Here is a 24901-nt window from a genome sequence, read left to right as displayed (position 1 = left end):
TCAGGTAGTCCTAACGGCCGAGCGCTTAGTGTGTGCGGAGCGCTTGCCCGATTCGGCCGGCCTCGGTGACTGTGGGCCTTGGGGGATTAATGTGGCTCTCGACTGGGGCCCTCGGGCAAGGTTGGGGGCCACTGGACTCTGCCATCCCGCCCCACGGCTGCCCTGCGGAGGGAAGCCCCCCTAAACCTGAAAGAGGGGGCACCACCGGGCCTTCAGAGGCAGGAGAGGAGGAGCAGAGGGGGCTCTCCGAGGCCAGGCCGTGGCCCGCGTGGTGGAGGGCTAATGGGGATGGAGGGAAAGGGACACGGGGTGGGCAGAGACCTCTTAACCATTGATGGGGTGGGGAGGGGACAAAATCGGGGCAGGGAGGGAGAGTCCTGACCTTCGGGAGTCAGCTCCGCAACATTGCCAAGATCCGCCCTTTCCTCTCCATCCCAACCGCTACCCTGCTCATTCAAGCTCTCATCTTATCCCGTCTGGACTACTGCATCAGCCTTCTCTCTGATCTCCCATCCTCGTGTCTCTCTCCACTTCAATCCATACTTCATGCTGCTGCCCGGATTATCTTTATTCAGAAACGCTCTGGGCATGTTACTCCCCTCCTCAAAAATCTCCAGTGGCTACCAATCAATCTGCACATCAGGCAGAAACTCCTCACCCTGGGCTTCAAGGCTGGCCATCCATCCCCTCGCCCCCTCCTACCTCACCTCCCTTCTCTCCTTCTCCAGCCCAGCCCGCACCCTCCGCTCCTCTGCCACCGCTAATCTCCTCCCCGTTAGGCCTCGTTCTCGCCTGTCCTGCCATCGACCCCCGGCCCACGTCCTCCCCCAGGCCTGGAATGCCCTCCCTCTGCCCATCCACCAAGCTCGCTCTCTTCCTCCCTTCAAGGCCCTACTGAGAGCTCACCTCCTCCAGGAGGCCTTCCCAGACTGAGCCCCTTCCTTCCTCTCCCCCTCGTCCCCCTCTCCATCCCCCCATCTTACCTCCTTCCCTTCCCCACAGCACCTGTATATATGTATATATGTTTATACATATTTATTACTCTATTTATTTTACTTGTACATATCTATTCTATTTATTTTATTTTGTTAGTATGTCTGGTTTTGTTCTCTGTCTCCCCCTTTTAGACTGTGAGCCCACTGTTGGGTAGGGACTGTCTCTATATGTTGCCAATTTGTACTTCCCAAGCGCTTAGTACAGTGCTCTGCACATAGCGCTCAATAAATACGATTGATGATGATGATGATGATGGTGGGTCAGAGAGGACCACCCTGTTCTTGGCTAAATGGACTCTAAACGGTCTCCAGGGTGAGGAGAGAGGAGGGAGAAGAGACTGATTTCTGCTACCGTCAGCCCATTTCCCTTCCTCCCCGCCATCCTTCTTCTCCCTCCCACTCCTCTCCTCCTCCTCCTCCTAATAACAACGATGATTGCATTTGTTAAGCGCTTACTCTGTGCTAAGCACTCTGGTAATAATAATAATAATAATAATGTTGGTATTAAGCGCTTACTCTGTGCTAAGCACTGTGGTAATAATAATAATAATGTTGGTATTAAGCTCTTACTCTGTGCTAAGCACTGTGGTAATAATAATAATAATGTTGGTATTAAGCGCTTATTATGTGCAAAGCACTGTTCTAAGCGCTGGGATAGTTACAGGGTAATCAGGTTGTCCCACGAGGGGCTCGCAGTCTTCATCCTCATTTTCCAGATGAGGGAACTGAGGCCCAGAGAAGTGAAGTGACTTGCCCAAAGTCACCCAGCTGACAAGCGGCGGAGCCGGGATTTGAACCCATGGCCTCTGGCTCCAAAGCCCGGGCTCTTTCCACTGAGCCACGCTGCTTCCCCTTGGTAGATCCAAGGTAATCAGGTTGTCCCACGTGGGGCTCCTCCTTTTAATCCCCATATAACAGATGGGGGAACTAAGGCCCAGAGGAGCAAAGCGACTCGCCCAGGGTCACACAGCTGAAAAGTGGCGGAGCTGGGATTAGAACCCACAGCCCTTAATAATAATATATAATACGATGGCATTTATTAAGCGCTTACTATGTGCAAAGCGCTGGGGAGGATACAAGGTGATGAGGTTGTCCCACGGGGGGCTCACAGACTTAACCCCCATTTTCCAGATGAGGGAACTGAGGCACAGAGAAGCGACTTGCCCAAAGCCACCCAGCTGACAATTGGCGGAGCTGGGATTTGAACCCATGACCGCTGACTCCAAAGCCCGGGCTCTTTCCACTGAGCCACGCTGCTTTCCTTGCCATTAGGTCTTGCTCTTCCCCTCCTTCCCCTCCTCTTCCTCCTCCCTCTCCTTCCTCTTCCCCTTCTTCCATTTCTCGCCTCGCCTTCCCCTCTCCACAGGCAACATCACAGGTGGCCAGGAAACCGTCGTGCATCCAAGCGGGGTGACCACCTCCGACCTGGCCTAGCGGGATCTAACGTCGGGTCCGCGGTTTCAGCATGGCCGAGTGACAAGGGGTCGTGGGTGCGAATTCCGCCTCCGCCGCTGGTCGGCCGAATGACTTTGGGCTGGTCACTTCACTTCTCTGGGCCTCAGTTCCCTCGGTAAAATGGGGATGAAGACTGTGAGCCCCGTGTGGGCCGTGGACAGTGTCCAGCCTGATTACCTCGTATCTACCCCGGTGCTTAGATCAGCGCCTGGCACATAGTAAGCGCTTAAAAAATGTCATTACTATCATTATTATTATTGTTACTATTATTATTCTGCAGGCTGAAGTTGTCGACCCCCTGAGCTAGGTGGTAAATCGGCTCTACGTTCCCCAAGATGATCCCCACGGCCACCCAGCTGACAATTGGCGGAGCCGGGATTTGAACCCATGACCACTGACTCCAAAGCCCGGGCTCTTTCCACTGAGCCACGCTGCTTCCCTTGCCATTATCCCGTATCTATCCCGTATCTGCCGACCCGAGCTCCTTCCCTTGCGGGGAAAAATCCCGCACTAAAGGAGACCCTGATCCAGGCCTAGTTCATTCAATCATATTTATTGAGCGCTTACTGTGTGCAGAGCACTGTCCTAGGTGCGTGGGAAGTACAAGTTGGCAACATAGTGGAAAGAGTCCGGGCCTGGGTTCAAATCGCGACTCCACTGCTTGTCCTCTGCGTGACCCTGGGCAGGTCGCTTTGCTTCTGTGGGTCTCAGTTCCCTCTCCTGTAAAATGGGCATGAGGACTCCGAGCCCGATGAGGGATAGGGACCTATCTTGTGTCTACCCTGGCGCTTAGTACGTTGCATGGCACATAGGAGTGCTTAATAAATGCAGTTATTACCGTTATTATGTTGGTCTTCCCAACTCCTTGTGGCTCACTGGACAGAGCATGGGCTTTGGAGGCAGAGTTCATGGGTTCAAATCCCGGCTCCGCCAACTGTCAGCTGGGTGACTTTGGGCAAGTCACTTCTCTGGGCCTTAGTTCCCTCATCTGTAAAATGGGGATTAAGACTGAGCTCCCCATGCGACAACCTGATCACCTTGTAAACTCCCCAGTGCTTAGAACAGTGCTTTGCACGTAGTAAGCACTTAATAAATGCCATCATTATTATTGTTATTATAATAATTATTCTCTCACACCACCCCAGGCCCGGCTCCTTCTCCTTGACCTTCAGACCGCACCTGGCCGGGGGGGGGTTGATCTCAGCGGGAATTCAGCATCCTTGGATCATTCACTCATTCCCATCCCTGCCCGTTGTAAGTGGACCAAGTTGTCCCTCCGCTCCGAGCTCTATTCCACCTCTTCCCAGGCGCTGGGCTTGAACTGGGCCACTTCGCGGCCTCAGTTGCCCGCTCTGTAGGATGGGGCCGGACCACCCCGTCTCCCTCCTCCTTAAATCGTGAGTCGCGTGTCCGAATGGATCGTCTCAAAGCCACCCGACGTCGAACGGGTACGGGCTGGAGTCGGAGTCGGTGGTGGGGCAGGGGCCGTCGGGGATGGGACCGCCGTTGGGAAGGGGATGCGGCGGCGGGAAAAGGGGCCGTGGGCGGCGTGGCGGGTGGGCCCTGGGTGCAGATTCAGCTCCGGAAGGACGGCCTGTGTTGGGGTGGCTCGGAGGTCAAGGGGGCTTCTCTCTGCTCCAGCTGCTTCTTGATCTGCGACTGCAACAGAGGCGGCCGGGCCGTTAGCGGGGGCCTTGTTGGCCGGAGCGTTGGACGGAGTGACAGCCAGGTTCATTCATTCATTCCATTGTATTTATTCATTCATTCATTCTCCAGGAGGCCTTCCCAGACTGAGCCCCTTCCTTCCTCTCCCCCTCTTCCCCCTCTCCACCCCCCCATCTTACCTCCTTCCCTTCCCCACAGCACCTGTATATATGTATATATGTTTGTACATATTTATTACCCTATTTCTTTTACTTGTACATATCTATTCTATTTACTTTATTTTGTTAATATGTTTGGTTTTGTTCTCTGTCTCCCCCTTTTAGACTGTGAGCCCACTGTTGGGTAGGGACTGTCTCTATCTGTTGCCAATTTGTACTTCCCAAGCGCTTAGTCCAGTGCTCTGCACATAGTAAGCGCTCAATAAATACGATTGATGATGATGATGAGCGCTTACTGTGTGCGGAACACTGGACTAAGCGCTTGGGAAGTCCAAGTTGGCGACACCGAGAGACGGCCCCTACCCGACAGCGGGCTCACAGTCTAGAAGGGGCCTCGTTGACCTCATCAATCAATCAATCAATCAATCAATCAATCGTATTTATTGAGCGCTTACTGTGTGCAGAGCACTGTACTAAGTGCTTGGGAAGTCCAAGTCGGCAACACATAGAGACGGTCCCTACCCGACAGTGGGCTCACAGACTAGGAGGGGGAGACAGAGAACAAAACCAAACATACTGACAAAATCAAATAAATAGAATAGATATGGACAAGTGAGATAAATAAATAAATGAATGGAGGCTGGGAGTCCCAGATGGGACAGGGGCTGGTATCCACCCCAGCGCTTAGAACAGTGCCTGGCACATAGTAAGCGCTTTAATAAATACCATCATTATTCGTTGTTCGTATTGAATGGTTCAGAAAGTACAGGAGAGGTAGGGGGGATTCCTACCCTCTAAGTGCTTACTTCCACAGGGCGAGAGGTTTGGCTCAGAAAAGGGTCCCAGACTTAAGGGGAATTATTATTGGATCACTGGGAACACCATCCAAGAGGATGAGATAATAGTAATAATAATAATAATAATGGCATTTATTAAGCGCTTACTATGTGCCAAGCACTGTTCTAAGCGCTGGCGAGGTTACAAGGTGTCCCACCGGGGGACTCTCAGTCTTCATCCCCATTTTCCAGATGAGGCAGCTGAGGCCCGGAGAAGTGAAGTGACTTGCCCAGGGTCACACAGCTGACAATTGGCGGAGCCGGGATTCGAACCCATGCCCTTCGACTCCAAAGCCCGGGCTCTTTCCACTGAGCCCCGCTGCTTCTCCAATCAATCAGTCGTATATATTGAGCGCTTACGGTGCGCAGAGCACTGTACTAAGCGCTTGGGAAGTACAAGTCGGCAACAAGGGGTTCTCCAAGGGGTTGGCTAGCCGATCGGGAAGCAGTGTGGCCTAATGGAAAGAGCCTGGCCCCGGGTTCTAATTCCGGCTCTGCCACGTACCTAGTGAACGACCGGGGGCGTGTCACTTGGCTTCTCATTAAGCGCTTAGTACAGTGCTCTGCACACAGTAAGCGCTCAATAAATACGATTGATTGATTGATTCTCTAAGCCTCGGTTCCTTCACCTGCAAAAGGAAAATTCAATCCCTGCTTTCCCTCCTGCTTGCTCTTTGAGTCCCTCGTGGGATCTGATTATCCTCTCTCTACTCCAGCAGCCAGGAGGGTGCTTCAGCATGTAGTAAGCGCTTAACAGATACCGCAGTTATTACAATTTTACAATCATTTTATTACAGTAGTGTAATATTACAATGTGTGATAAATGTAACAACATGTAATAATTATTAACGTGCAATAATTGTAATAATAATGGCATTTATTAAGCGCTTACTATGTGCAAAGCACCGTTCTAAGCGCTGGGGAGGTTACAAGGTGAGCAGGTTGCCCCACGGGGGGCTCGCGGTCTTCATCCCCGTTTTCCAGATGAGGGAACTGAGGCCCAGAGAAGTGACTTGCTCAGAGTCACCCAGCTGACAGTTGGCGGAGTCAGGATTTGAACCCATGACCTCTGACTCCAAAGCCCGGGCTCTTTCCACTGAGCCACGCTGCCTCTTTCTTTTTTTTTTTATGATTCTTTCTCCTCAGCAGCGGAAAGAAAAGCCTGGGCCTGCATTCTCCACTGCCTCCCTAGGACCCAGGCAAGCCGATTCGTGCTTTCCAAGCGCTTAGTACAGTGCTCTGCACACAGTGAGCGCTCAGTAAATACACTGGAATGAATGAAACCAACGCAGATTTACCAGTTTCCACCGCAATATCTTAATCCACTCATCCGCTTCTACTCCAGTCTTCGCACAGAGATAAAATGTCCTGAATGGAAACACGAGGCTGTGGGGGAAGAGAAGGATGGTGAGAATCGTCTCTCCCCGCCGACCCCCCGCGACTGCCCCGCTGGGCCCCGGAAGGCCGTCGGGGAAACTGAGGACGGGGGCAGAGAGGACTGGAAATAGGACCCCCACCCCCAGAGGGGTTCACTCCAGAATCCTCCCTGCGGGATCTGCATTGGGTCCTCCTGGGTAGGATTCACACCCGGAACTCCCGGCGGGATTTGTACCGGGGCGTCCCCAGTGGGATTCGCACCAAGACCTTCCAGGCGGGATCTGTGCCGGAACCTCCTCGACGGGATTCGCCCCGGGCCCTCCCTGGCAGAATTGGCCCTGGGGACTTCCCCAGCAGGATTCGCACTGGGACCCTCCCTGTGGGATTTGCACCGGGATCTTCTGGATAGGATTCGCACCGGGACCTCCTGGTAGGATTCGCACCAAGACCTCCCCGGCAAGATTCCCACTGGGACCACCCCCTGCAGGATTCGCACCAGGACCTCCTGGGAGCATTCTAATAATGGCATTTGTTAAGCGCTTACTATGTGCCAAGCACCGTTCTAAGCACTGGGGAAGATACAAGGTAATGACGTCGTCCCACATGGGGCTCACAGTCTTAGTGCCCATTTTCCAGATGAGGGAACTGAGGCCCGGAGAAGCGAAGTGACTTGCCCAATAATAATAATAATGATAGCATTTATTAAGCGCTTACTATGTGCAAAGCACTGTTCTAAGCACTGGGGAGGCTACAAGGTGATCAGGTTGTCCCACGTGGGACTCACAGTCTTAATCCCCATTTTCCAGATGAGGTAACTGAGGCCCAGAGAAGTGACGTGACTTGCCCAAAGTCACCCAGCTGACAATTGGCAGAGCTGGGATATGAACCCATGACCTCTGACTTCAAAGCCAGGGCTCTTTCCACTGAGCCACACTGCCTCTCCCAGCTGCCGTGGTGGAGCCGGAATTAGAACCCGTGACCTCTGACTCCCAACCCCGGCCTCCTTCCACTGAGCCATGCTGCTTCTCACCACGACCTCCCCAGCAGGATTCACTCCGGGACTTCCCCAGCAAGATTCCCACCGAGACCTGCCCGGCCGGATTTACACCGGGACCTCCCCATCAGGATCCGCCCCGGGACCTTGGGGAAGCAGCGTGGCTCAGTGGAAAGAGCCCGGGCTTTGGAGTCAGAGGTCATGGGTTCAAATCCCGGCTCCACCACTTGTCAGCTGGGTGACGTTGGGCAAGTCACTTCACTTCTCCGGGCCTCAGTTCCCTCACCTGGAAAACGGGGATGAAGACTGTGAGCCCCTCGTGGGACAACCTGATCACCTTGTACCTACCCCAGCGCTGAGAACAGTGCTTTGCACATAGTAAGCGCTTAACAAATACCAACATTATTATTATTATTATTATTCCAGGCAGGATTTGCGCCAGGACTTCCGGGACGGGATTCACATCGGGATCTCCCTGGCAGAATTTGCAGCGGGATTGCTGAGGAGGATCTGCACCGGGGCCCGTCGGACAGTCGCGATGGGCCCGCCCCAACTCACCAGAAGCAGTTGACCCTCTCCTGCGTGTAATCGAACTGCACGGCGGAGCACTCGGTGAGATCCAGGGTGCGGATGGGCTCCGGGGTCTGTGAGGGCCGCGGGACGTCCAGTCAGTAGCCACCCACCGCCCTCCCGCAGCCCCCGGCTTCCGTCCGAGCCCCGGAGAGAGCCACAGTCCGGGCCCGGGCCCCGGCCTGACTGGGTGGCGGAGAAGCGCTCCGAAAGCCGTCGGGCGGCTGGGTTATCCCTCTTGTCTCCTGAAGAAGGCTACTTACTAAGTGACAAGCACTGCTCTAAGCGCCGGGGGAGATAGAAGACAATAATAATAATAATGATGATGGCATTTATCAAGTGCACAGCACCATGTGCCGAGCGCTGTTCTAAGCGCCGGGGGGATACAAGGTGATCAGGTTGTCCCACGTGGGGCTCACAGTCTTCACCCCCGTATTCCAGATGAGGTCACCGAGTCAAGTGGCTCGCCCAAAGTCACCCAGCTGACAGGTGGCGGAGCCGGGATTTGAACCCGTGACCTCTGACTCCAAAGCCCGGGCTCTTCCCACAGAGCCACGTTGCTTCTTTAAGTGCGGAAGGCCATTCACGGCCATTCTGGACTGTGAGCCCGCTGTCGGGTAGGGGCCGTCTCTATATGTTGCCGACTTGGACTTCCCAAGCGCTTAGTACAGTGCTCTGCACACAGTAAGCGCTCAATAAATACGATTGAATGAATTCACGGGGGGGATGGGGGAGACATGTTGGCTTGAGTCTCCTCCAAACCAGACCGGGCCGAGGAAACCTCTCACGGTAATAAGAATTTGGGTATTTGTTCAGCACTCACTCTGTGCCGAGCACTGCGGCAGGCCCACCACGATCAGATAATACAGTGCTTTGCACATAGTAAGTGCTTAATAAATGCCATTATAATAATAATCATAATGTTGATATTTGTTAAGCGCTTACTATGTGCCAAGCACTGTTCTCGACGCTGGGCGGGATACAAGGTGATCAGGGTTGTCCCCCGTGGGGCTCACAGTCTTCATAGAGAAGCAGCGCGGCTCAGTGGAAAGAGCCCGGGCTTTGGAGTCAGAGGTCATGGGTTCGAATCCCGGCCCCACCACAAGTCTGCTGTGTGACCTTGGGCAAGTCACTTCACTTCTCCGAGCCTGTTACCTCATCTGTAAAATGGCGATTAAGAGTGTGAGCCCCACGTGGGACAACTTGATCACATTTTATCCCCCTCCAGCGCTTAGAACAGTGCTTTGCGCATAGTAAGCGCTTAACAACTGCCATCATTATTATTACTATTCATCCCCACTGCACAGATGAGAGGCCCAGAGAAGTGAAGTGACTCGCCCGAGGTCACCCAGCTAAGTGGCGGAGCCGGGATTTGAACCCGTGACCTCTGACTCCTAAGCGTGGGCTCTTTCCCCGTCCCGCGTGGTGTTTCCAGTCGAAGCAGGAGGGGAGGACGGATAGCGGAGAAGAGGGAAGGGAGGCGCGGAGGGTGGCACGGGGCCGGGATTAGGGCCCGGGTTCTGCGATTTTTAGGCCCCGGTTCCTCCCAGCTGCGACCCTGCCCCTCGCCACGCAGGGTGGGACATCCCTCGGTGGTCCCGGGGGCCTGGGGAGTCCAGCTAAGAGCCCAGCCCGGGCCGGGGAAGGAGGGTGTCGAAGCCCCCCGCCCTCTGCCACTCACCATCTGGTCTTTGAAGTACTTGAGTTCGTTCCGATTGAGCGTGAACCACCGAGTTTTCCAGCTCTGAGGGAATCCGGACGCGAGCACGCGGCCGCCCGCGGACGGGGACGAGAGTCAAACGAGGGCCCGAGCCGGGCGGAGGCCGAAGAAGGCTCCCCGCATCGGGAAGAGCCCGAGGGAGGGAATCCCACCCGCCGTTCCCAAAACCGGGAAGAGCCAGAGGCGGAAACTGGGGTCCCTTACCTTCACGAGCCCACCCTGCTTCGTCAGATACCCCTCTTTGGTCCCCAGCTAGGCAAGCAAGCAGATGAGAAGACAAGTGAGGACCGTCTAATTTCCTTATTTACGCTTTGGGGCAGGGACTGACCGCCCTAATGGTCCAACCCCGGCGCTTAGGACACTGTTTGACACGTAGTAAGCTCTTAGAGAAGCGGCGTGGCTCAGTGGAAAAAGCCCGGGCTTTGAAGTCAGAGGTCATGGGTTCAAATCCCGGCTCCGCCACTTGTCAACTGTGTGACTTTGGGCCAGTCACTTCACTTCTCTGGGCCCCAGTTCCCTCATCTGGAAAATGGGGATGAAGACTGTGAGCCCCACGTGGGACAACCTGATCACCTTGTAAATTCCCCAGCGCTTAGAGCAGTGCTCTGCACATAGTAAGCGCTTAATAAATGCCATTATTATTATTATTATTATTAAAAATACCATTAAAAAAAATATCTCCGTCCGGCATGACTGCGGCACTTTTCCTATGCAGTCCGGTCAGTCCAGCAGAGGACGTGGGACGTGAGTCCGCAACTTGTCTGCTGTGTGACCTTGAGCAAGCCACTTCACTTCTCTGGGCCTCAGTTACCCCATCTGTAAAATGGGGGTTAAGACTGTGAGCCCCACGTGGGACAACCTGATGGCCTTGTATCTACCCCAGCGCTTAGAACAGTGCTTGGCACATAGTAAGCTCTTAACAAATATCATCATTATCATTATTATTATTATTATTATTATTATCAATCGGTACTATTTATTGAGTAATAATAATAATTGTGGTATTTCTTAAGCGCTTCCTATGTCTACTTGTTTTGTTGCCTGTCTCCCCCCCTTCTAGACTGTGAGCCCGTTGTTGGGTAGGGACCGTCTCTATTTGTTGCCAAATTGTATTTTCCAAGCGCTTAGTACAGTGCTCTGCACACAGTAAGCGCTCAATAAATACAATTGAATGAACGAATGATTATGTGCCAGGAACTGTACTAAGTGCTGGGGAAGATACAAGATAATAATAATGATGGCATTTATTAAGCGCTTACTATGTGCAAAGCACTCTTCTAAGCGCTGGGGAGGTTACAAGGTGATCAAGTTGTCCCTCCGGGGGCTGACAAGATCAATCAATCGTATTTATTTATTGAGCACTTACTGTGTGCAGAGCACTGTACTAAGCGCTTGGGAAGTACAAGCTGGCAAGATAATCTGGTTGGGCACAGTCCCCATCCCACATGGGGCTCGCAGTCTCAATCCCCATTTTACAGATGAGGGAACTGAGGCACGGAGAAGTGAAGTGACTTGCCCAAGGTCACACAGCAGACGAGTGGCCGAGGCGGGATTAGAACCCAGGTCCTGTTGAGCTATTCCTGCTCTCCAGGAGCTTCCAGTCTAGCATGGAGGAGAGGAGACGGGATTCTGGGGTTTGGGCATTTTACAACAGGAGTAGGATTTATTGAGTACACACTGGGGGCAGTGCACTGTACTAAGCGCTTGGGAAAGTACAAAAAAAGAGGAATCCAAAAGCCCTATGTGAGTGAGGGACTGTGTCCCACCTGATTAACTTCTTTCTGTGTTGCCGACTTGTACTTCCCAAGCGCTTAGTACAGTGCTCTGCACACAGTAAGCGCTCAATAAATACGATTGATTTATATTAAAGTAGTGTTAAGCACTTGGGAGAGTACAAGAAACGCCCAATCTGCTGCGGCGGTGTCGGTAGAAACGACCCCTGCTCTCGGGAGTTCCAATCCAACTTGTCCTTCCCCCATCATCGTTATTATTATTATTAAATTCAGTTGATTGATTTGCACCTGAAAACGCTTTTTTTAAAAGAACTTACTACATGCCAAACACTGTACTAAGCCCCAGGATAGGTGCAAAATAATCAGGTTGGACATAGTTACTGAGACTATGACTGTGAGCCCACTGTCGGGTAGGGACCGTCTCTAGATGTTGCCAACGTGGACTTCCCAAGCGCTTAGTACAGTGCTCTGCACACAGTAAGCGCTCAATAAATACGACTGAATGAATGAATGAATGGATGAGAATGCAACCCCTATGTGGGATATAGCTGCCATTTATCTATTCTATTTATTTGATTTTGTTAGTATGTTTGGTTTTGTTCTCTGTCTCCCCCTTCTAGACTGTGAACCCACTGTTGGGCAGAGACCGTCTCTATATGTAGACAGCTTGTACTTCCCAAGCGCTTAGTACAGTGCTGTGCACACAGTAAGTGCTCAATAAATACGATTGGTATTAAAGTAGTATTAAGCACTTGGGAGAGTACAAGAAACCCCCAATCTGCTGCGGCGGCGGCGGTAGAAATGACCCCTGCTCTCGGGAGTTACAATCCAATTTGTACTTCCCCCATCATTATTATTATTATTATTATCATTATTATTATTATTATTATTAAATTCAGTTGATTGATTGATTTGCACATGAAAACACTTTCTTTTAAAGAACTTACTATGTGCCAAACACTGTACTAAGCCCCAGGATAGGTACAAAATAATCAGGTTAGACATAGTTACTGAGACGATGACTGTGAGCCCACTGTCGGGTAGGGACCGTCTCTAGATGTTGCCAACGTGGACTTCCCAAGCGCTTAGTCCAGTGCTCTGCACACAGTAAGCACTCAATAAATACGATTGAATGAATGAATGACTGAGAATGCAACCCCTATGTGGGATATAGCTGTCATTTATCTATTCTATTTATTTTATTTTGTTAGTATGTTTGGTTTTGTTCTGTCTCCCCCTTCTAGACTGTGAGCCCACTGTTGGGTAGGGACCGTCTCTAGATGTTGCCAGCTTGGACTTCCCAAGCGCTTAGTACAGTGCTCTGCACACAGTAAGCGCTCAATAAATACGATTGATTGATTGATTGATTGATTGATTGATTTATATTAAAGTAGTATTAAGCACTTGGGAGAGTCCAAGAAACTCCCAATCTGCTGCAGCGACGGCGGTCGAAACGACCCCTGCTCTCGGGCGTTCCAGTCCAACTTGTCATCATCATCATCATCAATCGTATTTATTGAGCGCTTACTGCGTGCAGAGCACTGTACTAAGCGCTTGGGAAGTACAAATTGGCAACATCTAGAGACAGTCCCTACCCAACAGTGGGCTCACAGTCTAAAAGGGGGAGACAAAACCAAACATACTAACAAGATAAAATAAATATCCCAAGCGCTTAGACCGGTGCTCTGCACGCAGTAAGCGCTCAATAAATATGATTGAATGAACGCCGCGCGCAAACACTGTACTAAGCGCTTGGGAGAGCAGGGGGGCGTCCCGTACCGAAGGGGCGCTCGGAAGCAGGTCGCGCTCGGTTCTCCCGGTCTGCATGGCCGTGTGGACGCGGACGGACTCGTAGATGGACGGTTCCTCCACCTTGCACGGATAAGGATGCTTCAGGATCATCAGGGTGCCTGAGAGGGAAAGCACGCGGGAAAAGACACGTGAGTCTCCGCCGTGGTCTTCGCCCGCCGCTCTGGTCACTTCATATTTAGACTGTGAGCCCACTGTTGGGCAGGGACCGTCTCTATATGTTGCCAACTTGGACTTCCCAAGCGCTTAGTCCAGCGCTCTGCACACAGTAAGCGCTCAATAAATACGATTGATGGATTGATCGATTCATCGTCCGCCTTGGACCCTTCACCCAACTGAGCGCCGGGGTGGATATCTGGGAGTTGGGATCCAACAGGGTCCCTGCCCCACGTGGGGCTCGCAGTCTTCATCCCCGTTTTACAGATGAGGTAACCGAGGCCCAGAGAAGGGAAGCGACTGGCCCAAGGTCACCCGTCTGACGGGTGGCGGAGCCGGGATTAGAACCCGGAATTCTGCATTAGAATCCACTAGGCCATGCTACTATCTGTACTAGATCAATCAATCAATCAATCGTATTTATTGAGAGCTTACTGTGTGCAGAGCACTGTACTAAGCGCTTGGGAAGTACAAGTTGGCAACATATAAGTACAAGCTGGCAACATATACTATATACTATATATATACTATATACATATAGTATATACATATACTATACTATATACTATATCACTAACTATATATATAGTTATATATTATATAACTATATAATATATATAATATAACTATATTATATAATAGTATATGCATATACTATACTATATACTATATTACTAACTATATACATATAGTTATATATTATATTATATTATTAAAATAGGGATTAAGACTGGGAGCCCCACGTGGGACCACCTGCTTACCTTGTATCTACCCCAGCGCTTACAACAGTGCTTGGCACATAGTAAGTGCTTAATAATTGCTATCATGATTATTATTATTATTATTAAAATGGGGATTAAGATGAATAATTATTAAGATTAATAATAATAATAATAGTAATAGAGCAGGCATAATAGTAGTAACAATATTAATAGCAGTAGTGATGATGATGATTTATTAAGTGCTTACTACGTGCCAAGCAGTGTTCTAAGCGCTGGGGTAGATACAAGGTAATCAGGTGGTCCCACGTGGGGCTCCCAGTCTTAATCCCCATTTTAATAATAATAGTAATGATGATAGCATTTATTAAGTGCTTACTATGTGCCAAGCACTGTTGTAAGCACTGGGGTAGATACAAGGAAATCAGATGGTCCCACGTGGGGCTCCCAGTCTTAATCCCCATTTCAATAATAATTATAATAATGATAGAATTTATTAAGCGCTTATAATGTGCCAAGCAGTGTTCTAAGCGCTGGGGTAGATACAAGGTAATCGGGTGGTCCCACGTGGGGCTCCCGGTCTTAATCCCCATCTTAAAAATAATAGTAATGATGATTATAGCATTTATTAAGCGCTTACTACGTGCCAAGCAGTGTTCTAAACTCTGGGGTAGATACAAGGTAATCAGGTGGTCCCACGTGGGGCTCCCGGTCTTAATCCCCATTTTAATAATAATAATAGTAATGATGATAGCATTTTATTAAGCGCTTACTACGTGCCAAGCACTGTTCTAATCGCTGGGGTAGATGCAAGATAATCAGGTGGTCCCACGTGGGGCTCCCACTCTTAATCCCCATTTTAATAATAATAATAATGATAGCATTTATTAAGCGCTTACTACGTGCCAAGCACTATTCTGAGCGCTGGGGTAGATACAAGGAAATCAGGTTGTCCCACGTGGGGCTCCCAGTCTTAATCCCCACCATTTTAATAATAATAATAATAATGATGATAGCATTTATTAAGCGCTTGCTACGTGCCAGGCACTGTTCTAAGCGCTGGGGGAGATGCAAGGTAATCAGGTGGTCCCACGTGGGCCTCCCAGTCTTAATGTGTATTTTAATAATAATAATAATAATGATGATAGAATTTATTAAGCGCTTACTACGTGCCAAGCAGTGTTCTAAGCTCTGGGGTAGATACAAGGTGATCAGGTGGTCCCACATGGGGCTCCCGGTCTTAATCCCCATTTTAATAATAATAATGATAAACATAGCATTTATTAAGTGCTTACTACGTGCCAAGCACTGTTGTAAGCGCTGGGGTAGATACAAGGTAATCAGGTGGTCCCACGTGGGCCTCCCAGTCTTAATCCCCATTTTAATAATAATGATGATAGCATTTATTAAGCGCTTACTACGTGCCAAGCAGTGTTCTAAGCGCTGGGGTAAATACAAGGTAATCAGGTGGTCCCACGTGGGGCTCCCGGTCTTAATCCCCATTTTAATAATAATAATAATAATAATAATAATGATGATGATGATGATGATGATGATAGCATTTATTAAGCGCTTAATACGTGCCAAGATCTGTTCTAAGCGCTGGGGTAGATACAAGGTAATCAGGTGGTCCCACGTGGGGCTTCCGGTCTTAATCCCCATTTTAATAATAATAATAATAATAATGATGATGATGATAGTATTTATTAAGCGCTTACTATGTGCCAAGCACTGTTCTAAGCGCTGGGGTAGATGCAAGGTAATCGGGTGGTCCCACGTGGGGCTCCCAGTCTTAATCCCCATTTGAATAATAATAATGATAGCATTTATTAAGCGCTTACTACGTGCCAAGCACTGTTCTAAGCGGTGGGGTAGATACAAGGTAATCAGGTGGTCCCACGTGGGGCTCCCAGTCTTAATCCCCATTTTAATAATAATAATAATAATAATAATGATGATAGCATTTATTAAGCGCTTACTACGTGCCAAGCACCGTTCTAATCGCTGGGGTAGATGCAAGGTAATCGGGTGGTCCCACGTGGGGCTCCCAGTCTTAATCCCCATTTTAATAATAATAATAATGATAGCATTTATTAAGCGCTTACTACGTGCCAAGCACTGTTCTAAGCGCTGGGGTAGATACGAGGTAATCAGGTGGTCCCACGTGGGGCTCCCAGTCTTAATCCCCATTTTAATAATAATAATGAGGGGGTAGATACAAGGTAATCAGGTGGTTCCATGTGGGGCTCCCGGTCCTAATCCCCATTTTAATAATAATAATAGCATGTATTAAGTGCTTACTATGTGCCAAGCGCTGTTCTAAGTGCTAGGGTAAATACAAGGTGATCAGGTGGTCCCACGTGGGGCTCCCAGTCTTAATCCCCATTTTAATAATGATAATAATAATGATAGCATTTATTAAGCGCTTACTACGTGCAAGCACTGTTGTAAGCGCTGGGGTAGATACGAGGTAATCAGGTGGTCCCACGCGGGGCTCCCAGTCTTAATCCCCATTTTAATAATAATAATAATGATAGCATTTATTAAGTGCTTACTACGTGCCAAGCAGTGTTCTAAGCGCTGGGGTAGATGCAAGGTAATCAGGTGGTCCCACGTGGGGCTCCCAGTCTTAATCCCCATTTTAATAATAATAATAGTAATGGTGATAGCATTTATTAAGCGCTTACTACGTGCCAAGCACTGTTGTAAACCCTGGGATAGATACAAGATAATCAGGTGGTCCCACGTGGGGCTCCCAGTCTTAATCTCCATTTTAATAATAATAATAATAATAATAATAATAGCATTTATTAAATGCTTAATACGTGCCAAGCACTGTTCTAAGCGCTGAGGTAGATACAGGGTAATCAGGTGGTCCCACATGGGGCTCCCAGTCTTAATCCCCATTTTAATAATAATAATAATAATAATAATGATAGCATTTTTTAAGCGCTTAATACGTGCCAAGATCTGTTCTAAGCGCTGGGGTAGATACAAGGTAATCAGGTGGTCCCACGTGGGGCTCCCGGTCTTAATCCCCATTTACAGATGAGGGAACTGAGGCACAGAGAAGTCAAGTGACATGCCCAAAGTCACACAGCTGACAAGTGACGGAGCCGGGATTTGAACCCATGACCTCAGACTCCCAAGCCCGGGGTCTTTCCCCTAAACCACTCTGCTTCATGATAGTAGTAGTATAGTATATACTATAGTATAGATGGTAGCCTGGACTAGTGGATAGAGCCCAGGCCTGTCAGTCGGAAGGTCCTGGGTTCTAATCCTGGCTCTGCCTCTTGTCTGCTGTGTGACCGTGGGCAAGTCGCTTCACTTCTCTGAGCCTCGGTTGCCTCATCTGGAAAATGGGGATTAAGATTGCCAGCCCCGTGCAGGACAGGGACTCTGTCCAATTCAACCACCACGTATCTACCCCAGCGCTTAGTTCAGTGCCTGGCACATAGTAAGCGCTCAACAAATGCCACAGTTATTAGTAATAGCAGTGGTGGTAGTAGTAATAAGCGCTTAGTGCAGTGCTCAATAAATGCAATCGAATGAATGAATAATAATTCACACAGCACTTTCCCAACCACTTGAGAGAGTAGAGCAGAAACAAGGTCCACATTCCCTGACCCCAACGAGCTCACGGCTAGTGAGGAAGACGGGCTAAAATTGATTTACAAATAGTAGCGACCGGAGGAGGAACGAGGAGATTATCAGGGAAAAGTACAAATCGATGCACCGAATAAATGAATATCCAAATTCATAAGAATTTAAATCTCCCCGTGTGTTGAGGCCCAGCCTGGGGGGGAAATGGATTCTGATAATCTGTTTGAGAGAGTAGAGCAGAAATAAGGTCCGCATTCCCTGACCCCAATGAGCTCACGGTGAGTGAGGAAGACAGGCAAAAACGGATGGACAAATAGTAGCGACCGGAGGAGGAACGAGGAGATTATCAGGGAAAAGTACAAATCGATGCACCGAATAAATGAATATCCAAATTCATAAGAATTTAAATCTCCCCGTGTGTTGAGGCCCAGCCTGGGGGGGAAATGGATTCTGATAATCTGTTTGAGAGAGTAGAGCAGGAACAAGGTCCGCATTCCCTGACGCCAACGAGCTCACGGCGAGTGAGGAAGACAGGCAAAAACGGGTTGACAAATAGTAGCAAGTTATGTTGCCAATTTGTACTTCCCAAGCGCTCAGTACGGCGCTCTGCACACCGTAAGCGCTCAATAAATACGATCGGATGGAAGTCCTCGTGTCTGCTGAGCGTGCGCTGTGCCCAGAGACCAGGCTAGCCACGGGCCCGCTGCTCTCCGAGGCTGAATATCCTTAATCAATCAATCAATCAATCAATCGTATTTATTGAGTGCTTACTGTGTGCAGAGCACTGTACTAAGCGCTTGGGAAGTACAAGTTGGCGACATATAGAAACAGTCCCTACCCAACAGTGGGCTCACAGTCTAAAAGGGGGAGACAGAGAACAAAACCAAACATACTAACAAAATAAAATAAATAGAATAGATATGTACAAGTTAAATAAATTAATAGAGTAATAAATATATGCAAACATATATACAGGTGCTGTGGGGAAGGGAAGGAGGTAAGGCGGGGGGTTGGAAAGGGGGACGAGGGGGAGAGGAAGGAAGGGGCTCAGTCTGGGAAGGCCTCCTGGAGGAGGCCTTAGCTGATCCTTAGCTGATTCCTATGGAATGGGACATTTTGGGATCACTGTCTTTTCCCCTCCTTGTCCCACTCTCCCTGGCCTCGCTCAAGAGGTGCTTAGGCAGTTGCCACGGCGGCTACTGGCAGGCCCGGGAGGGACGGGCCAGGAGCCGGGAGAGCCGAGGACCACCTGTCCCCGGCCCCGAGAGAGGAAAACCTTCTCCGGCCCCCAGAGCACGTTGGGAAACCGCGCCCGGGCCAGGAAATCCATCCCTCCCTTGAACTTTCCAAGGTGAAACCGCCCAAGGAATCGGAGTTTTGACCCACTGCCGACGACCGGGAAAACGATTAGGCTTTGAGAGCTAGGGAGAGTCGATTGTGGGTGGAAATGGGAGCGCTCTCCGGTTACCATCAGCAGAACCTCTTTGGGCCCCGGGGCCGTGATTAATGGGAGCACATGGCCCGGAGAAGGCCGGCTGAGTTACAGGAGAGCATGTTCGGAGGGAGAACGAAACATCTTCGAGAGGGGCTTTACCTGAATTCACCTCGTTAAAAATTATTGCCAGGAAGCAGCGGGCCTAAGCATCTTAGGGCCTGTGTTCTTTTTCATTCATTCATTCATTAATTCATTCATTCATTCATTCAACAGTATTTATTGGGCGCTTACGGTGTACTTAGCATCCAACCCGACTTGCCCGTATCCACTCTAGCACTCGGTACAGCGCCTGGCACAGAGTAAGCACGTAACAAAGACCCAAATCATTATTATTATTGTTGCTTCCTAAGCCCTTTAGAAAAACCACAATGTTTCATATTGAAAGCGGAGGGATTGGAGAGGACAAAAACGTGGGTGTTAATTGGCAAACAATCCGTTCATTAATTCATCCTCCTTCTCAACTGAGATACTTTAGTGCTGTATTATTCATTCCAGAAAATTTACTGCCCGTATAATTTGGTAGCCCACTGTTGGGTAGGGACCGTCTCTATATGTTGCCAATTTGTACTTCCCAAGCGCTTAGTACAGTGCTCTGCACACAGTAAGCGCTCAATAAATACAATTGATTGATTGTAATTTGTTATATATTCATTCCAGTTTGCTGCTCAATATCTGGGTCCAACAGATGTCGGATGCTGAGAAAAGGTAATTTTGTCCATTTTTAAGTCAAATGTCTCTGTGGCATTAAAAAGCTCAAACTGTCTGTTTCTATGAGCTACTGGAATAAAATAGCCGAAGGAGAAACGTATTTAGAGACTGTCATTTATCTGTATCCAATTGTAAACTTCAAGGGCAGGGATCGTATCTACCAATGCTATTGATTTGTCCTCTCCCAAAGGCTCAGTACAGTGTTCTGCACACAACGGATGCTCAATAAATATCACGGACGTTGGTATTTGTTAAGCACTTACTGTGTGCCAAGAACTGTTCTAAGCACTGGGAGGTTGCCCCCCGTGGGACTCACAGTCTTAATCCCCATTTTCCAGATGAGGTAACTGAATCACAAAGAAGTCACACAGCTGACGAGTGGCAGAGCGGGATTAGAACCCATGTCCTCAGACTCCCAAGCCTTTGCTCTTTCCACCAAGCCACGCTGCTTTGATTAATAGATTGTCAGAATCCATTTACCCGCCCAGGCTGGGCCTCAACACACGGGGAAATTTAAATTCTTATGAACTTGGATATTCATTTATTCGGCGCATCGATTTGTACTTTTCCCTGATAATATCCTCGTTCCTCCTCCGGTTGCTCCTATTTGTAAATCAATTTTTGCCCGTCTTCCTCACTAGCCATGAGCTCGTTGGGGTCAGGGAACGTGGACCTTGTTTCTGCTCTACTGTCTCAAATAGATTGTCAGAATCCATTTCCCCCCCGGGCTGGGCCTCAACACACGGGGAGATTTAAATTCTTATGAATTTGGATATTCATTTATTTGGTGCATCGATTTGCACTTTTCCCTGATAATATCCTCGTTCCTCCTCCGGTTGCTACTATTTGTAAATCAATTTTTGCCTGTCTTCCTCACTAGCCGTGAGCTCATTGGAGTCAGGGAATGTGGACCTTGTTTCTGCTCTACTCTCTCAAACAGATTGTCAGAATCCATTTCCCCCCCAGGCTGGGCCTCGACACATGGGGAAATTTAAATTCTTATCAACTTGGATATTCATTTATTCGGCGCATCGATTTGTACTTTTCCCTGATAATATCCTCGTTCCTCCTCCGGTTGCTACTATTTGTAAATCAATTTTTGCCTGTCTTCCTCACTAGCCGTGAGCTCGTTGGGGTCAGGGAATGTGGCCCTTGTTTCTGCTCTACTCTCTCAAGTGCTTAGGAAAGTGCTGTGTCCTCCATAGGTGTTTAGTAAATAGCCTTGATTGATTGTGAACCCACACGCTTCGTTACTCACCGTACCTTGATCTCAATAACTAAGATCGATGGATTGGATTGCAAATTGTGGCCTCTGAATCTCTACTCAAATCCACCCCCACCTCCCCACCATGGCAAACCTTCAGTAGGTTTGACCTTTCTCTGAAGTGGAGGGAATATCCACACCATTGCTCCGTAATTCCCCCCGGAGTGATGCCAAAATGGCTAAGCTCTTAATTCCCAGGGCCCGGAGTCATGGCTAGAGTATAAATAAATGGTCATCCCCTTCACCCTTCATTTATTCTTTCAATCGTATGGATTAAGTGCTTACTGTGTGCCCGGCACTGTCCTAAGCGCTTGGGAATGTACAGCACAACAATAAACAGTGACGTTCGGTGCCCACAATGAGCTCGCAGCCTAGGGAAGCAGCGCGGCTCGGTGGAAAAGAGCCCGGGCTTTGGAGTCAGAGGCCGTGGGTTCCAATCCCGGCTCCGCCAACTGTCAGCTTGGTGACTTTGGGCAAGTCACTTCCCTTCTCTGGGCCTCAGTTACCTCATCTGTAAAATGGGGATTAAGACTGTGAGCCCCACATGGGACAACCTGATCACCTTGTAACCTCCCCGGTGACTGTGAGCCCACTGTTGGGTAGGGACCGTCTCTATATGTTGCCAACTTGTACTTCCCAAGCGCCTAGTACAGTGCTCTGCACACAGTAAGCGCTCAATAAATACGATTGATTGATTGATTAAGCGCTGACTATGTGCCAGGCACTGTGCTAAGCCGTGGGGACCCACCCCATCCCTTCCCACCTTACCAAAGTGCTTGCCCTTTCCCTCCTTCCCCAACTATTCCCTCTCCCACTGCTTTCAAATATGCTCACCCAATCAAGCGGATTCATCGAGCGCTTTACTGTGCGCCAAGCAGTTACTCTGTCACTCCTTTGAAATAATAATAATAATGATAATAATAGCATTTATTAAGCACTTACTATGTGCCAAGCACCGCTCTAAGCGCTGGGGAGGTTACAGGGCGAACAGCGTTAATCTAGACTTCTAGACTGTGAGCCCGCTGTTGGGTATATGTTGCCAACTTGGACTTCCCAAGCGCTCAGTACAGTGCTCTGCACACAGCAAGCGCTCGATAAATACGACTGAATGAATGAATGAATAATCCTCATTTTACAGATGGGGTAACTGAGGCCCAGAGAATCAATCAATCGTATTTAGTGAGCGCTTACTGTGTGCAGAGCACTGGACTAAGCGCTTGGGAAGTCCAAGTTGGCAACATAGAGAGACAGTCCCTACCCAACAGTGGGCTCACAGTCTAAAAGAGACTGATGATAATGGCATTTATTAAGAGCTTACTATGTGCAAAGCACTGTTCTAAGCGCTGGGGAGGATACAAGGTGATCAGGTTGTCCCACGGGGGGGCTCACGGTCTTCATCCACAGAGAAGTGAAGTGACCTGTCCAAAGTCACCCAGCTGACAAAGCGGCGGGGCCGCGATTTGAACCCGCGACCTCCGACTCCGAAGCCGGGGCTCTACCCACTGAGCCACGCCGCTTCTCCGACTTGTACATCCCAAGTGCTCTGCACACAGTAAGCGCTCAATAAATGCGATTGATTGATTGATTCTCTCCCGTCCAGAAAGACCCTCCTCACCAACCGTCCAGGCCGGATGACTTACCCGTCTCACTCCCAATTAGGGGCTGGTTGGCGAAATGCTTGACAAAGTCCTTCAAGCTGGCGAACTCGTTAAAGCCAAACTTATAGGACGACCCGACGTTCTCCACGTGGAAGTGTTTGACCGACTCCTTGGCCCTGGAGGGAGGGAAAGCACAGACCCGCGGTTACACGGCCGATAGCGGGCTCGCCCCTTGCGAAGAGAAGCGGAGGATTACGCAGGAAAGAGAAACAGCGGGGCCTAGGGCAAACTTCGAGCCTTCCCAACCGCTCAGTCCAGTGCCCTGCACACCGTAAGCGCTCAATAAATACGATCGAACGACTGAATGAATAGTGGCTACAGTCAGGGCCATGAAGACAGAAATAATAATGACGGTGATGGTATTTGTTCAGCGCTTACTATAATAATAATAATAATGATGGCATTTGTTAAGCGCTTACTATGTGCAAAACACTGTTCTAAGCGCTGATACAGTGTGATCATTATTTATTTATTTTACTTGTACATATCTATCCTATTTATTTGATTTTGTTAGTATGTTTGGTTTTGTTCTCTGGCTCCCCCTTTTAGACTGTGAGCCCACTGTTGGGTAGGGACTGTCTCTATATGTTGCCAATTTGTACTTCCCAAGCGCTTAGTACAGTGCTCTGCACATAGTAAGCGCTCAATAAATACGATTGATGATGATGATGATGATCAAGTTGTCCCACGTGGGGCTCACAGTCTTAATCCCCATTTTTACCGCTGAGGGAACTGAGGCTCAGAGAAGTGAAGTGACTTGCCCAAGGTCACGCAGCAGACTTGTGGAGGAGCTGGGATTCGAACCCATGACCTCTGACTCCAAAGCGTGGGCTTGCCACTGAGCCACGCTGCTTTACTCTGTGCAAAGCACTGTTCTAAGCACTGGGGAGGTTACAAGGTGATCAGGTTGTCCCACGGGGGGCTCACAATCTTAATCCCCATTTTGCAGATGAGGGAACTGAGGCCCAGAGAAGTGAAGTGACTTGCCCAAAGCCACCCAGCTGACAATTGGCAGAGCCGGCATTTGAACCCATGACCTCTGACTCCAAAGCCCAGGCTCCTTCCACTGAGCCATGCTGCTTCTCTAATAGAGGTACTTGTTAAATGCTGACTCCCTATAGTCCGATAGTAGCCGGCATAATAATAATAATAATAATAATAATAATAATAGTATTTGTTAAGCGCTTACTGTGTGCCAGGCACTGTACTAAGTGCTTGGAAAGTACAGCAGGAAGAGCCCGGGCTTTGGAGTCAGAGGTCAGGGGTTCAAATCCCGGCTCTGCCAATTGTCAGCTGGGTGACTTTGGACAAGTCACTTCACTTCTCTGGGCCTCAGTTCCCTCATCTGTAAAATGGGTGTTAAGACTGTGAGCCCCCCGTGAGAGAACCTGATCACCTTGTAACCTCCCTAGTGCTTAGAACGGTGCTTCGCACATAGTAAGCGCTTAATAAATGCCATCATTATTATTGTGGGCAAGTCACTTCACTTCTCTGGGCCTCAGTTACCTCATCTCTAAAATGGGGATGAAGACTGTGAGCCCCCCGTGGGACAACCTGATCACCTTGTAACCTCCCCAGCGCTTAGAACGGTGCTTTGCACGTAGTAAGCGCTTAATAAATGCCATCATTATTATTGTTATTTGGGCAAGTCACTTCACTTCTCTGGGCCTCAGTTCCCTCATCTGTAAAATGGGGATGAAGACTGTGAGCCCCCCGTGGGACAACCTGATCACCTTGTAACCTCCCCAGCGCTTAGAACAGTGCTTTGCACGTAGTAAGCGCTTAATAAATGCCATCATTATTATTGTTATTTGGGCAAGTCACTTCACTTCTCTGGGCCTCAGTTCCCTCATCTGTAAAATGGGGATGAAGACTGTGAGCCCCCCGTGGGACAACCTGATTACCTTGTAACCTCCCCAGCGCTTAGAACAGTGCTTTGCATGTAGTAAGCGCTTAATAAATGCCATCATTATTATTGTTATTTGG

At 49.2% G+C, this 24901-nt stretch overlaps 1 protein-coding gene across 1 annotated transcript in view; it reads right to left on the bottom strand.

The window, feature by feature from the left end:
• Positions 1–3606: 3606 nt before the first annotated feature.
• Positions 3607–24901, bottom strand: part of DAPP1 (dual adaptor of phosphotyrosine and 3-phosphoinositides 1) — a 39222-nt gene continuing 17927 nt past the window's right edge. The window contains exons 3-9 of the mRNA XM_038769292.1: positions 22898–23031; positions 13283–13413; positions 9975–10022; positions 9732–9794; positions 8039–8124; positions 6408–6495; positions 3607–4109 (exon numbers count right to left, since the gene is read on the bottom strand). Of these exons, the coding sequence (XP_038625220.1) occupies positions 4026–4109; positions 6408–6495; positions 8039–8124; positions 9732–9794; positions 9975–10022; positions 13283–13413; positions 22898–23031 (634 nt within the window). The 3' untranslated portion in view covers positions 3607–4025. The remainder of the gene's footprint in view (positions 4110–6407; positions 6496–8038; positions 8125–9731; positions 9795–9974; positions 10023–13282; positions 13414–22897; positions 23032–24901) is intronic.

The sequence above is a fragment of the Tachyglossus aculeatus genome, chromosome X5 (assembly GCF_015852505.1).
Source record: "Tachyglossus aculeatus isolate mTacAcu1 chromosome X5, mTacAcu1.pri, whole genome shotgun sequence".
Taxonomy (NCBI): domain Eukaryota; kingdom Metazoa; phylum Chordata; class Mammalia; order Monotremata; family Tachyglossidae; genus Tachyglossus; species Tachyglossus aculeatus.
The sequence above is the reverse complement of the archived record's forward strand: the minus strand, read 5'-3'. Positions and strand labels throughout refer to the sequence as shown.